The 14987-nt window shown below is 44.2% G+C and overlaps 1 protein-coding gene across 1 annotated transcript in view; it reads right to left on the bottom strand.

Moving 5' to 3' along the window:
• The window catches only part of slc39a11 (solute carrier family 39, member 11), a 145683-nt gene that overhangs the window by 56820 nt on the left and 73876 nt on the right, over positions 1–14987 (bottom strand). Inside the window, 1 exon segment of the mRNA XM_014158407.2 lies at positions 9307–9415. Coding sequence (XP_014013882.1) covers positions 9307–9415 — 109 coding nt within the window.

Genomic DNA, 14987 nt, shown 5'->3' on the forward strand with positions numbered 1-14987 from the left:
CGAGAGCGAGAGCGAGCGAGAGCGAGAGCGAGAGCGAGAGCGAGAGCGAGCGAGAGAGAGCGAGAGAGAGCGAGAGAGAGCGAGAGAGAGCGAGAGAGAGCGAGAGAGAGCGAGAGAGAGCGAGAGAGAGCGAGAGAGAGCGAGAGAGAGAGAAAAGGAGAGAGAGCGAGAGAGAGAGAAAAGGAGAGAGAGCGAGAGAGAGAGAAAAGGAGAGAGAGAAAAGGAGAGAGAGCGAGAGAGAGAGAGAAAAGGAGAGAGAGCGAGAGAGAGCGAGAGAGAGAAAAGGAGAGCGAGCGAGAGAGAGCGAGAGAGAGAGAGAAAAGGAGAGCGAGACAGACAGACAGAGACAGACAGAGAGAGACAGAGACAGACAGAGACAGACAGAGACAGACAGAGACAGACAGAGACAGACAGAGACAGACAGAGACAGACAGAGACAGACAGAGACAAGACAGAGACAAGACAGAGACAAGACAGAGAGAACCACTAACAGTCTTGCATGGACACAGGAGGTGCATTATTGGCTACAATCCTGTGCCCACCTTTCCCTCTGCGTAATGGGTAGGACATGTGAGGAGCAAATCATATTGAGACTGTTTGCTAATTCAACAGGAACATAAATCAATTGAATAACAAATGTCCTTCTGGCTGTTTCATAGAATCAGGGATTCATAGATTATCTGTGTTTAAAAAAAAAAATAATAATCTCCCTGTCTGCTTCTGCGGTAGCCTGGGTGCTGTGACCAGAAAGGTCTCCTCCAATCATACTGTCCCTTAATGCCACTGAGCATTCTGGGTAGGTTGTCTCCTCAACGCCATGCAGAGAGGGAGGAGGGGTCCCACTCCAACCTTTCTCCTCTACTCTCATTTCAGTTAATCTCACCTGACAAGTCACCCGCAAACACTCAGACATCGACCACAACTCACGTACACTGAGCTAAAATACCAACCCGATGACCTGAAAAGTCTTCAAAAATCAACATGTTACATAATGGAGTGGGATAGCAGGTAGAAATCAGAGAAAGTACTGCTCTTCTTCTTAAGACATAAGACGATACGGTTACATAAGATAATTAAAAACCAAGAATTGGCAGCAGTGTGTTGTGTTTACCCCCCCAGTCCCTACTCAGTCAACACTGAGGTGACTATCTTATCTCTTGCCCTAAATGGTGTGACCAAAACAAGCCCGGAGAGCCTGCCCCGTTAACAACTCTTAAAAAGAAGAAGGGTAGCTGTGCTTGATGTACTGGAATGGGACTTAAACCTTAAAGGGATAGCTCACTTCTTTGAAGTTTCTAAATAACCAGCAAACACATTTTTAAATGGTTTGGAGGAAACAACGACACCCTGCCAAGATTGAAAAGAAGTTAAAACCACAAAAAAGTGAACCATCCTTTTAAGATGTAGCCTTCTCTTTTTACCCCATTACAGAAAAGAAGCAAACACGCGGATCATCACAGCGAGTAGCTTAGATTCTCACCAAATACAGTGAATTATTCAGTAGGTCTCATGCATAAAGTATGAGGGATATACAGTGGGGTCCGAAATGATTGACCCCATTGATAAAGAATGTAAAATAAATACATTCAAACACTGAGCTACATTGTATGCAAAAAATAAATATGGAGACAAGCAGAGCTAGACTGGCTTCAAACCATTGGGATTGTAGCTACATGACACTATTGGATTCACTGGATCTCCCAATCTGCCTTCGATATTGATATATGGTTGACAATAAAGGCAGTTACAAGCATGTTAGGCAGCCCTTAGCTTGTCACAAAAAAAAGCAATAATTAAATCAAGACATTATGCATGTGATTGGATAGTGTCAACAATGGCAATACGTACCGTCCACATTCATATACCACACAGTTTTCAATAAAAAAATAAGTTGCTGTTGGTTGGACTTTGGGTTTTCTGTGATGGCTGGGAAAGGAATCACGGTTAAACACCAAGAGAAGGAACCCAGGAAGGTAATCAACAGAGAAAACCCCAAACACAATTCACGATCTGAGACGGACCAATCAAGAGACAGAATAGGGGAGAAGGGGCAGAAGTAACATGAGGGAGGAGGAAGCACAGAAGATACCAAGATATATACCTGGACTCATCAGTTCTGTCTCAAAACTACTCTCATGTTACATTCACAATGCGTATAGTGTTTGCGGTGTGTGTGTGTGTGTGTGTGTGTGTCACTTCATATTGCTGAGGGAATATTTGATGAGCCCCCCCAGTGGGAGGATAAATTATTGGCATTTGGTTTTCAACCACACATGGAGGGATTTTTCAGGCACACACAGATCATTTCTTTCTTAATAAGCTTAAAATGTATTAAACTTGTCATAATATTTTTCTATCGGCTATTGATATAGTTCGTTTTCTCTCATTATTAGTCCCCTGGCTACCTCACGTTTTTAGGATATTCAAACAACTTTGAGATGGAACTCCGTTAGATTCAATCATGGTTTGATCGGGAGAAAGACATGATTGTAACAAAAAAAAGATGAAAGCGTAGCCTAACCCAAATTCATAGCCTATCGGTTGGAGAAAGGGAGGAGGGAATATATACGTTTTTTAAAAACAGCAAGACACTAGATAGTTAAGGAGCGTTATATATATGTAAATAGGTTTAAGCTATAAGGCCCATGTTTCCAAGACAGTCAGACAGAGGGAGAGAGGAGAGCTTTTGTGCTGCTTTGGTGGAATTCTCCGCTCTGTCTAGCCTACATCCCTCTCTTGCGTTCTGCATATAACATATTTATAGAAGCATGCTGGCTGACACCACACACACACACTGAACATAGTCATACACTACTGAGTAATCCGGGCTAAGGCGATTCACCGACACCAATCAGAGTAGAGCAAGCTGCCCCACAGTGAAACCATCACAGCAGGTTGTGGAGTGTACAATACATGGCCAAAACTATGTGGACACCTGCTCGTCAAACATCTCATTCCAAAATTATGAACAATTTATTTTTATTATTATTAATTATTAAAAAATTATGAACAAATGTAGAATTACTGATGCTAGCATTGGATGTGCTCGTGGAAGCAGAACAACTTGTGTCGTCGACAAGTGCAGGTGTAGACTGTTGGTAGTAGCAGTACTACCAGTAGAGATGGTAAGTGTCTCTATGGACGCGGGCCTTAGTTTTTCGAGCAAATGGAATGAGCAGCAGCTACTTTGGCAAAATAAGGACCGTTAGTGGAATTCCCGCGAGACAGTAACGGTTAATGTGATTGGATGTTAATTATTTGACTAGGCTACCTGTATTTGACATTGTGTTGTTATTTTGCTGAACACTAGATGGTTTAATTTTATTTTTGGCAGTGAAACAAGGCTACTCAGGCAAGAAAAATCCATTCAGCTGATGTTCTGAAAGAGCTGCAAAATCTGGACCCCTACAAATCAGCTGGGCTTGACAATCTGGACCCTTTCTTTTTAAAATTATCTGCCGAAATTATTGCAACCCCTATTACTAGCCTGTTCAACCTCTCTTTCGTGTCGTCTGAGATTCCCATAGATTGGAAAGCAGCTGCTGTCATCCCCCTCTTCAAAGGAGGTGACACTCTTGACCCAAATTGCTACAGACCTATATCCATCCTACCCTGCCTTTCTAAGGTCTTCGAAAGCCAAGTCAACAAACAGATTACCGACCATTTCGAATCCCACCGCACCCCCTCCGCTATGCAATCTGGTTTCAGAGCTAGTCATGGGTGCACCTCAGCCACGCTCAAGGTCCTAAACGACATCGTAACCGCCATCGATAAGAAACAATACTGTGCTGCCGTATTCATTGACCTGGCGAAAGCTTTTGACTCTGTTAATCACCACATCCTCATCGGCAGACTCAGTAGCCTTGGTTTCTCAAACGATTGTGTCGCCTGGTTCACCAACTACTTCTCTGACAGAGTTCAGTGTGTCAAATCGGAGGGCCTACTGTCTGGACCTCTGGCAGTCTCTATGAGGGTACCACAGGGTTCAATTCTTGGGCCAACTCTTTTCTCTGTATACATAAATGATGTCGCTCTTGCTGCTGGTGAATCTCTGATCCACCTCTACGCAGATGACACCATTCTGTACACTTCTGGCCCTTCTTTGGACACTGTGTTAACAACCCTCCAGACGAGCTTCAATGCCATTCAACTCACCTTCCGTGGTCTCCAACTGCTCCTAAACACAAGTAAAACTAAATGCATGCTCTTCAACCGATCGCTGCCTGCACCTGCCCGCCTGTCCAGCATCACTTCTCTGGACGGTTCTAACTTAGAATTTGTGGACAACTACAAATACCTAGGTGTCTGGTTAGACTGTAAACTCTCCTTCCAGACTCACATCAAACATCTCCAATCCAAAATTAAATCTAGAATTGGCTTCCTATTTCACAACAAAGCGTCTTTCACTCATGCTGCCAAACATACCCTCGTAAAACTGACCATCCTACCAATCCTCGACTTCGGCGATGTCCTTTACAAAATAGCCTCCAATACCCTATTCAACAAGCTGGATGCAGTCTATCACAGTGCCATCCGTTTTGTCACCAAAGCCCCATATACTACCCACCACTGCGACCTGTACGCTCTCGTTGGCTGGCCTTCGCTTCATAATCGTCGCAAAACACATTGGCTCCAGCTCATCTACAAGACCCTTCTAGGTAAAGTCCCCCCTTATCTCCGCTCACTGGTCACCATAGCAGCATCCACCTGTAGCACGCGCTCCAGCAGGTATATCTCTCTGGTCATCCCTAAAGCCAACTCCTCCTTTGGTCGTCTCTCCTTCCAGTTCTCTGCTGCCAATGACTGGAACGAACTACAAAAATCTCTGAAACTGGAAACACTTATCTCCCTCACTAGCTTTAAGCACCAGCTGTCAGAGAAGCTCACAGATCACTGCACCTGTACATAGCCCATCTATAATTTAGCCCAAACTACTACCTCTTCCCCTACTGTATTTATTTATTTTGCTCCTTTGTACCATATTATTTATATTTTAACTTTGAACTTTCTTCAAACTACAAATCTACCATTCCAGTGTTTTTCTTGCTATACTTTATTTACTTTGCCACCATGGCAATTTTTTGCCTTTACCTCCCTTATCTCACATCATTTGCTCACATTGTATATAGTCTTATTTTTTTTTCTACTGCATCATTGATTGTATGTTGTTTTACTCCATGTGTAACTCTGTGTTTTTGTATGTTGTCGAACTGCTTTGCTTTATCTTGGCCAGGTCGCAATTGTAAATGAGAACTTGTTCTCAACTTGCCTACCTGGTTAAATAAAGGTGAAATAAAAATAAAAATAAAATAAAAAAAGAACTCACCCAGATGTATTGGAAAATATAAATGGACTGTTTGAAAAAGTGAATAATTTTTTTTATGTGGCGTACCCCCGGCGGGATTGCGCGTACCTCAGTTTGGGAATACCTGCACTAGATGTTGGTAACATTGTTTGGGGCCTTGCTTCCATTCAGCCAAAAAAGCATTAGTGAGGTTGGGCACTGATGCTGAGCGATTAGGCCTGGCTCGCAGTCAGCGTTCCAATTCATCCCAAAAGTGTTAGATGGGGTTGAGTTCAGGGCTCTGTGCAAGCCAGTCAAGTTCTTGCACACCGACCTTAAACTATTTCTGCATGGACCTCGTTTTGTGCCCTGGGGCATTGTCATGCTGAAACACAAAGTTGGAAGCACAGAATCGTCTAGAATGTCATTGTATGCTGTAGCATTAACATTTCCTTTCACTGGAACTTAGGAGCCTAGAACAAACCATGAAAAACAGCTCCAGACCATTATTCCTGATCCACCAAACTTTACAGTTGGCACTATGCTGTCGGGCAGGTAGCGTTCTCCTGGCATCCGCCAAACCCAGATTTGTCCGGCAGAATGCCAGATGGTGAAGCGTGATTTGTCACTCCACTGCGCCTGAGTCCAATGGCGGCGAGCTTTACACCACTCCAGTCGACGCTTGGCATTGCGCATGGTGATCTCAGGCTTGTGTGCGGCTACTCGGCCATGGAAACCCATTTCATGAAGCTCACGACTAACAATTATTGTGCTGATGTAGCAGTTTGGAACGCGAAAGTGAGTGTTGCAACCGAGGACATACCATTTTTACGCGCTGCGCACTTCAGCACTCGGCGGTCCCATTCTGTGAGCTTGTGTGGCCTACCACTTCGCGGGGAGCTGTTGTTGCTCCTAGACATTTCCACTTCAAAATAACAGCACTTAGAGTTGACCAGCGCAACTCTAGCAGAGCAGAAATTTGACGTTCTAACTTGTTGGTAAGGTGGCATCCTATGACGGTGCCACATTGAAAGTCACTGAGCTCTTCAGTAAGGCCATTATACTGCAAATGTGTCTTTGGAGATTGCATGGCTGTGTACTCGATTTTATACACCTGTCAGCAATGGGTGTGGCTGAAGTAGCCGAATCCACTAATTTGAAGGGGTGTCCACATACTTTTGTATATATATACTGCTCAAAAAAATAAAGGGAACACTTAAACAACACAATGTAACTCCAAGTCAATCACACTTCTGTGAAATCAAACTGTCCACTTAGGAAGCAACACTGATTGACAATAAATTTCACATGCTGTTGTGCAAATGGAATAGACAACAGGTGGAAATTATAGGCAATAAGCGAGACACCCCCAATAAAGGAGTGGTTCTGCAGGTGGAGACCACAGACCACTTCTCAGTTCCTATGCTTCCTGGCTGATGTTTTGGTCACTTTTGAATGCTGGCGGTGCTTTCACTCTAGTGGTAGCATGAGACGGAGTCTACAACCCACACAAGTGGCTCAGATAGTGCAGCTCATCCAGGATGGCACATCAATGCGAGCTGTGGCAAGAAGGTTTGCTGTGTCTGTCAGCGTAGTGTCCAGAGCATGGAGGCGCTACCAGGAGACTGGCCAGTACATCAGGAGACGTGGAGGAGGCCGTAGGAGGGCAATAACCCAGCAGCAGGACCGCTACCTCCGCCTTTGTGCAAGGAGGAGCAGGAGGAGCACTGCCAGAGCCCTGCAAAATGACCTCCAGCAGGCCACAAATGTGCATGTGTCTGCTCAAACGGTCAGAAACAGACTCCATGAGGGTGGTATGAGGGCACGACGTCCACAGGTGGGGGTTGTGCTTACAGCCCAACACCGTGCAGGACGTTTGACATTTGCCAGAGAACACCAAGATTGGCAAATTCGCCACTGGCGCCCTGTGCTCTTCACAGATGAAAGCAGGTTCACACTGAGCACGTGACAGACGTGACAGAGTCTGGAGACGCCGTGGAGAACGTTCTGCTGCCTGAAACATCCTCCAGCATGACCGGTTTGGCGGTGGGTCAGTCATGGTGTGGGGTGGCATTTCTTTAGGGGGCCGCACAGCCCTCCATGTGCTCGCCAGAGGTAGCCTGACTGCCATTAGGTACCGAGATGAGATCCTCAGACCCCTTGTGAGACCATATGCTGGTGCGGTTGGCCCTGGGTTCCTCCTAATGCAAGACAATGCTAGACCTCATGTGGCTGGAGTGTGTCTGCAGTTCCTGCAAGAGGAAGGCATTGATGCTATGGACTGGCCCGCCCGTTCCCCAGACCTGAATCAAATTGAGCACATCTGGGACATCATGTCTCGCTCCATCCACCAACGCCACGTTGCACCACAGACTGTCCAGGAGATGGCGGATGCTTTAGTCCAGGTCTGGGAGGAGATCCCTCAGGAGACCATCCGCCACCTCATCAGGAGCATGCCCAGGCGTTGTAGGGAGGCCATACAGGCACGTGGAGGCCACACACACTACTGAGCCTCATTTTGACTTGTTTTAAGGACATTACATCAAAGTTGGATCAGCCTGTAGTGTGGTTTTCCACTTTAATTTTGAGTGTGACTCCAAATCCAGACCTCCATGGGTTGATAAATTGGATTTCCATTGATTATTTTTGTGTGATTTTGTTGACAGCACATTCAACTATGTAAAGAAAAAAGTATTTAATAAGATTATTTCTTTAATTCAGATCTAGGATGTGTTGTTTAAGTGTTCCCTTTATTTTTTTGAGCAGTGTACAATGTACCTTAGGATGTCTACATCCACACTGAGTAAAGAGGGAACTGCTTCAATATGCGCTCCAAATCTACGTTATCATCTTGATACTGTAGGGATGCTTTGAGCAATTCCACCTGACGGTAATGAATGTGAATTTACCACAGGAGTTGGACAGAGAGGATCAAGAAAACTGTTCATGTCACCGCAGCTGACTAGACCATTTGAAACGAGGGTCGTGTTCCTGATTTAATCCATCTGCGGTCGGTCGATATGCTCATTTGGGTCAACATCCAGCTGACATAACTGTGACGCCCTGCACATCCCCTCTATATACAGTCCATGTCCCATATCTTTCCCCTTTCTTAATGTGTCTGTCATCCCAACTTAAAAATATGGCCTCCCAGAGTGACTTCAACCAGGCTCTGGCCGAATAACTGCAAGACACGAATCATCATCATCATCAGTGGACGCATGGCTGGAGTGGATCCCTGTGACAGTACATGAGGGAGGAGGGGGTCACAATAAATGATTCACCCACTGTATATTCCTATAGTCTAAATGAAATCTTTCCACTTGTTTGGCTCAGTGAATTAACCAAGCTGAACACCGTGCGCAGGGATCAAGTTAATAATCGCTGCAGGCTTAACTATTATGCAAGCCATTAACGTCCAGAACACTGAATAAAACCAAAGCTGTAAATGATTGGCACGCCAACGATATCCTTTTTTCTGTACATTGTCACAGTATTGATAAACCCTTTCTCAATATCCATCTAAACCAATTCACTATGCCTATTAACATAAAGAATGTGAAAACTGACAATTAAATCTAAGAGTTATTTTGCCCTATGCTCTGTGACTAAAAAGTGAGTACTGTTTGTGTCCTAGAGAATGCCTTTAAAGGAGGTTTATGTTTCTAAATAAATAAAACCAGCAGAAAAACATCAAACAAAGAACACCGGTGAGATGATTCAAGCGCCACAGGAAGCCAGTACAGATATTGATTGGTAAGATGAGAAAAGAGAGAAAGAAGAGAAAGGAGAGAGCGAGAGCAAGCGAGAGAGCGAGAGCGAGAGCGAGAGCGCGAGAGCGAGAGAGAGAGCGAGAGAGAGGAATATCCAAGAGCAAGCCATCAGAGAAATGAGACTCATGGTTTTAAATGGTTTTTCAGTTGAGTCCCTGCCATAGGTTGTTTGAGAGGTAGATGGGGGAGGTTGCTGATAATGATGTGGGTATATGAAGGGAGGCTTGCCTGAGAGCGGTCCTGCTCTACCTATCCTGATGGTCATCTCATCTGAGGCTGGGAACAAAAGGTCCTCCTCCTTGGCCAGTTTGGAGTCTGGGGACAGGGCCAGGGCTGTGTGGGGGTCCACCCCTACACCCTAAAAAACAGGGAGTTAAACAAACATTCAAACTTATTTATCTAGGTTATAGAGAATGAGAATATAGACCTGACCAAGAGGAGACAGTGGTACTGCAGTAGACACACACAGTCAGTGAGAAATAGTTTGGCATGCATAACGGTTTATAAAAACCTTCTTATGATCATTTTATTAGAGGGTTATTAATTAATGTGCTGCTTGTCAAATTAACTTGTGGTTGTTGGACATTTCCGCCAACTGGGACCAAAACGAAATAACGTTACGTAACCTAATACGATCAATTCAGTCTGGAACAAAAACAAATATTCAAAGAAAAATCATTTGAAAATCAATAATTGATCATTTGATATGTACTTATTCAGACTTATTTAAAGTCCATTCACACCTCCATTTTGAAGACTCAGCTTTAAAAGCAGGTAGAGAAAAACACAGGTTTTAGACTATAGGTGCCTCTATAGGTTCCCCTTCAAATAGGCTTCGTCCCCCATCTCAGAATTAGAAAAAGTTGGATCTTAGTCATAAGTATAAATGTTAGCGCTATGGCGAAGTCTATGGGTATCTACTAGCATGCTAGCAGATAGCGCAATGACTTGAAGTCTATGGGTAACGCTAGTTAGCATTGGCTCGGGAAACTACCTCTAACTTCCTTCATACTGGACACAGAGACATACAAATGGTATCCACAAATTCACCTGATTCTGGGGACTCATTGCCAAAATTCCCTAGAATGCCTTTAAAGGAGGTCGTAAAGTTCCCATTAAAAAGGAATATTACATTAAGATGAGCTGTTAAACTCAACGGTAATGTACCTACCAATAATCATCAACACATCCATACAACTGTGGGGTCCTACTACACTGGAACAAATCACAATCTGTGGTTGTTTTTTGCCTGTAAAACCCTAATGGTATTCAGCGCTTAGCCTGTACGGTTTTACAATTCCATTTTTTTTTATGATGTTGATTGTGGCTGCTCTTGTTCTTCGAGAATGATCATTTCTGCCAGGGTAGATGAGGCGGCAAAAATAAAAGGGCAGCATTGGGCTAGAGGAGCAGAAATTAATCAGCTCGGTAGTCTTGGTTTGAATGTGAAATGTTGTGAGACCGCAAAACACCTCGAAAACAAAATCAGGCCCATTTGGGGATTGAGCGAGACCACTTATTGCAGAGCAGCCTTAAAAAACAGCCAAAGCGGAGGGATGAGGGATTTGACATCAAGTTATATATAATGCTTAAATATAATTATTGTGTGTGTGTGTGTGTGTGTGTGTGTGTAGTGCGTTAATGCACACATGCATGAGTGTGTCTGTAGTGAGTTAATGCACACATGCATGAGTGTGTATGTGTGTGTGCCTTTGGGGGATTGGAGATGTGCCTCCCCACAGGGTGCAATTAACCCCAGTGGTCCCCTTCAGCTGCAGACCTGACAATCTCATCAACAGGAAGGGCTTACCGTAACCGTTAAACACCGCAAACAAGGACCTGGCTCTGATGGGAGTGCTCAAATGCACTCTGAGTGTCTGCAGCTGTAGCACGGGAGAACAGCCAGATTACACCAGTACTACACCCTGGCTGTGTCTCAAATGGCACCCTATTCCCTGTACAGCGCACCACGTTTCACCCATATGGGCCCTGGTAGTGGACCATATAGGGAATAGGGTCCCATTTGGGACGCATCCCTTGTCCTTCTCCAATGACATCAATGACATTACCTCTGGCTGGCTGGCTGGCTCTAAGCCTGGTTAAACAAGACAAACATTGACTGAAACAATGGTGATTGCATCATTGGCTCTGTTTACTGGTCTAATAACACACTGAGGGACTGTGAGGATTGTTTCTGTTACTGTGATGTCTCCCCAGATAGAGTCGTTTCATATTGAGGTCAGGTAGAGTGTGATGAGTAGTGGGGAGGATGGACGACTAGGTACCTCTCTCACAGGAGAACTGAACCCGTACAGGTCCAACACGAACCCTGTGTGTGTCGGTATGGGTGTGTGTCGGTATGGGTGTGTGTGTGTGTGTGTGTGTGTGTGTGTGCGCGCGCGCGCGCGTTTAGGCTGTGTATGCTTTTTGCTGTGTTTCAGTAGGAAAAATGGAAGTGTCCAGTCTATATCCAGTAATTACATTTGTGCCTTGGACACAATCCTCATTCAGCAGGCGTCGCAGTAGTGAGTGGACAACAGTATTCATTACAGTGTGCACGCATTGTCCTCTGTTATCATACACCGGCCATCTATTTTCACCTGTTACATTTCTGTTTACTTTCACAACTCTGGCTTCCCCAAAATGATAAGAAATGAAAAGATAAACAACGTGTTCGCCTCCACCTTATATAAACTTAAATCCTCTTACACAATCTACAGAACAGAAATAGGACAGCACTCCAGTAAATAAACTTAAATTGACATTTCTTTGCCGCACGAACGTTTGGGGTATGAGCCTTTCTTCAGTGTGCAAGGCAATGGCAATCAATGTCACAACAAGACCTCACACCTGTGTGTGTGTGTGTGTGTGTGTGGTAAGAATAATTGGAGGTGACACAACGGATCAATCCCAACTACAGAGAGGGCCAATTTGAGAATTTACAGTCTGGGAGAACGCACACAATGCATCATGTTTGATACAGCTCATCTGTGGTCCATCAAATCCCATGTCCAATATCCACTGTAACATTTACACAGGAAGTGGAGAAACTCTCTGGGGAGGAGATGTTGTTATGGCAGAGAGATGAAAAATGATGGAGAGAGAGAGAGAGAGAGAGAGAGAGAGCGACACGAGAGAGACGAGAGAAGAGCGAGAGAGAGTTCTTGGTGATGGATTGCTTTTCCTTGAATCCTCAACTTAAACTCCTCTATTCCCTATGAAGTGGACCAAAGTGAATTCTTCTTCATGTCAACAACTGTTGTCAGAGTTTGCTTCTTTTTAGTCCATTCTCACTAGCCAGCCACTGTCTGAATAATTCAGAACATTCCTCAGAGTGTGCCTGACAAAACGACACTAGAGAGTATGTACTATGATAAACATTTGCTTGATAAACGAGACGCTAGTGAATACACTCCTTATAAACATCCCGCTAGTGAGAACACAACTTAGTCCAATTTACCAGCTGTGTTGTTGTCAACTGGGAGTGAAAATAAAGACGTGTCCCTTGTGCCAGATGGTGTTTTAATTATCCATAAAGGCCCCATCTATCCATTCATTAAGGCGCCCTCCTTCATCCAGCAGATATTTAATTGCTCTGGACTGAGATGGATTCATCACAGCCCCTGACCCTGCTGTTGGGAAGCTCAGTGTGCGTACGTGCGTTTGCGCATGCGTGTAGATCGGTGTGCAAAACTAACCTGGACTCAACCAATCCGTCATTGGCGTATTGGAGGAAGCTACACGGATTTGCTACCTGTCCCTGATCTGTCAACATATATCCATGGTTAGCTCTTAGCTTTCCAAATGTCACACAGTCTCAAATCCAAATGTCACACAGTCTCAAATCCAAATGTCACACAGTCTCAAATCCAAATGTCACACAGTCTCAAATCCAAATGTCACACAGTCTGAACATTAGTACATTTCTCTCATCTTTATCCTTGTCAATTATCAGACTCTTATACCTTACTATTCTAACTCTTTCTGACTTATCAGACTCTTATACCTTACTATTCTAACTCTTTCTGACTTATCAGACTCTTATACCTTACTATTCTAACTCTTTCTGACTTATCAGACTCTTATACCTTACTATTCTAACTCTTTCTGACTTATCAGACTCTTATACCTTACTATTCTAACTCTTTCTGACTTATCAGACTCTTATACCTTACTATTCTAACTCTTTCTGACTTATCAGACTCTTATACCTTACTATTCTAACTCTTTCTGACTTATCAGACTCTTATACCTTACTATTCTAACTCTTTCTGACTTATCAGACTCTTATACCTTACTATTCTAACTATTTTTTGGTAGTCGATACGTAGGCCTTGATGCTCTCTCTTTTATCCCCTAGCTCTTCCTGTACACACACTTATCCCTGGCATCATTTGAAGTGGAGCACAGAACATGGCATCAGAACCAGTACCTCTCTGGAGTGCCCGGCCGAGAAACAAAGGTTCCTGACTCATTTATATTGAGCACTGAGCACACAGCTCTCTGATGTGACCAGGGATATTGGGGGGGGGGGGGGGGGTAAGTGTAACCTTCTGGTATGGAATCTTTGATGTCAGCATTCTGCTATGAGAAGTCTAGGATCAACATCTGTAGGAAAATGCATCCTACTCTGGGCACACAGTGGAGTCAACTCTAAATCTATTACTAAAAAGGTCCATTCAAAAGACTCCAGTCACACCAGATTAGATTCCCTCTCTACTCCTCAGCGTTCCTAAAAGCACAAGGTGCTGTCTGCCCAGCATGAGGTTCTGTCTTATCCCTGTCATCCCCTTCCATCTATCCCTGTCTCTATTTCGCTCTCTCTCAGAGTAAAATGTTACGAATGCAAAACAACTCCCTAAGTCCATTGCTACTACTGAAGTCATATGATGGAACATGGCAACGTGTCCTGCTAGTGAGCAGACTATCACAAACTAGTGTTCCCTGTTGGTTCCAACATACAGTGCCTTCGGAAAGTATGCAGACCCCTTGACTTTTTCCACATTTTGTTACATTACAGCCTAATTCTAAAAAAATATGAAATAAAAAAAATCCTCAATCTACACACAATAACCCATAATGAAAAAGCAAAAACAGGTTTTTAGATTTTTGGGGCAAATGTATTAAAAATTAAAAAACTGAAATACCTTATCTACATAAGTATTCAGACCTTTTTCTATACGACTCTAAATTGAGCTCAGGTGCATCCTGTTTCCATTGATCATCCTTGAGATGTTTCTAAAACTTGGAGTCCCCCTGTAGTAAATTCAATTGATTGGACATTATTTGGAAAGGCACACACCTGTTTATACAAAGGCCCACAGTTGACAGTGCATGTCAGAGCAAAAACCAAGCCATGAGGTCGAAGGAATTGTCCATAGAGCTCCGAGCCAGGATTGTGTCGAGGCACAGATCTGGGGAAGGGTACCAAAACATTTCTGCAGCATTGAAGGTCCCCAAGAACACAGTGGCCTTCATCATTCTTAAATGGAAGAAGGTTGGGACCACCAAAACTCTTCGTTAGAGCTGGCCGCCCGGCCAAACTAAGCAATTGGGGGAGTAGGACCTTGGTCAGGTGGTGACCAAGGACCTGCTCCAGAGTGCTCAGAACCTCAGACTAGGATGAAGGTTCACCTTCCAACAGGACAACAACCCTAAGCACACAGCCAAGACAACGCAGGAGTGGCTTCGGGACAATTCACTGAATGTCCATGAGTGGCCCAGCCAAAGCCCCGACTTGAACCCAATCAAACATCTCTGGAGAGAACTGAAAATAGCTGTGTGGTGACACTCCCCATCCAACCTGACAGAGCTTGAGAGGATCTGCAGAGAAGAATGGGAGAAACTCCCCAAATACAGGTGTGCCAAGCTTGTAGCGCCATACCCAAGAAGACTCGAGGCTGTAATCACTGCCAAAGATACTTCAACAA

The sequence above is a fragment of the Salmo salar genome, chromosome 19 (genome assembly GCF_965601325.2).
Source record: "Salmo salar chromosome 19, fSalSal1, whole genome shotgun sequence".
NCBI lineage: Eukaryota > Metazoa > Chordata > Actinopteri > Salmoniformes > Salmonidae > Salmo > Salmo salar.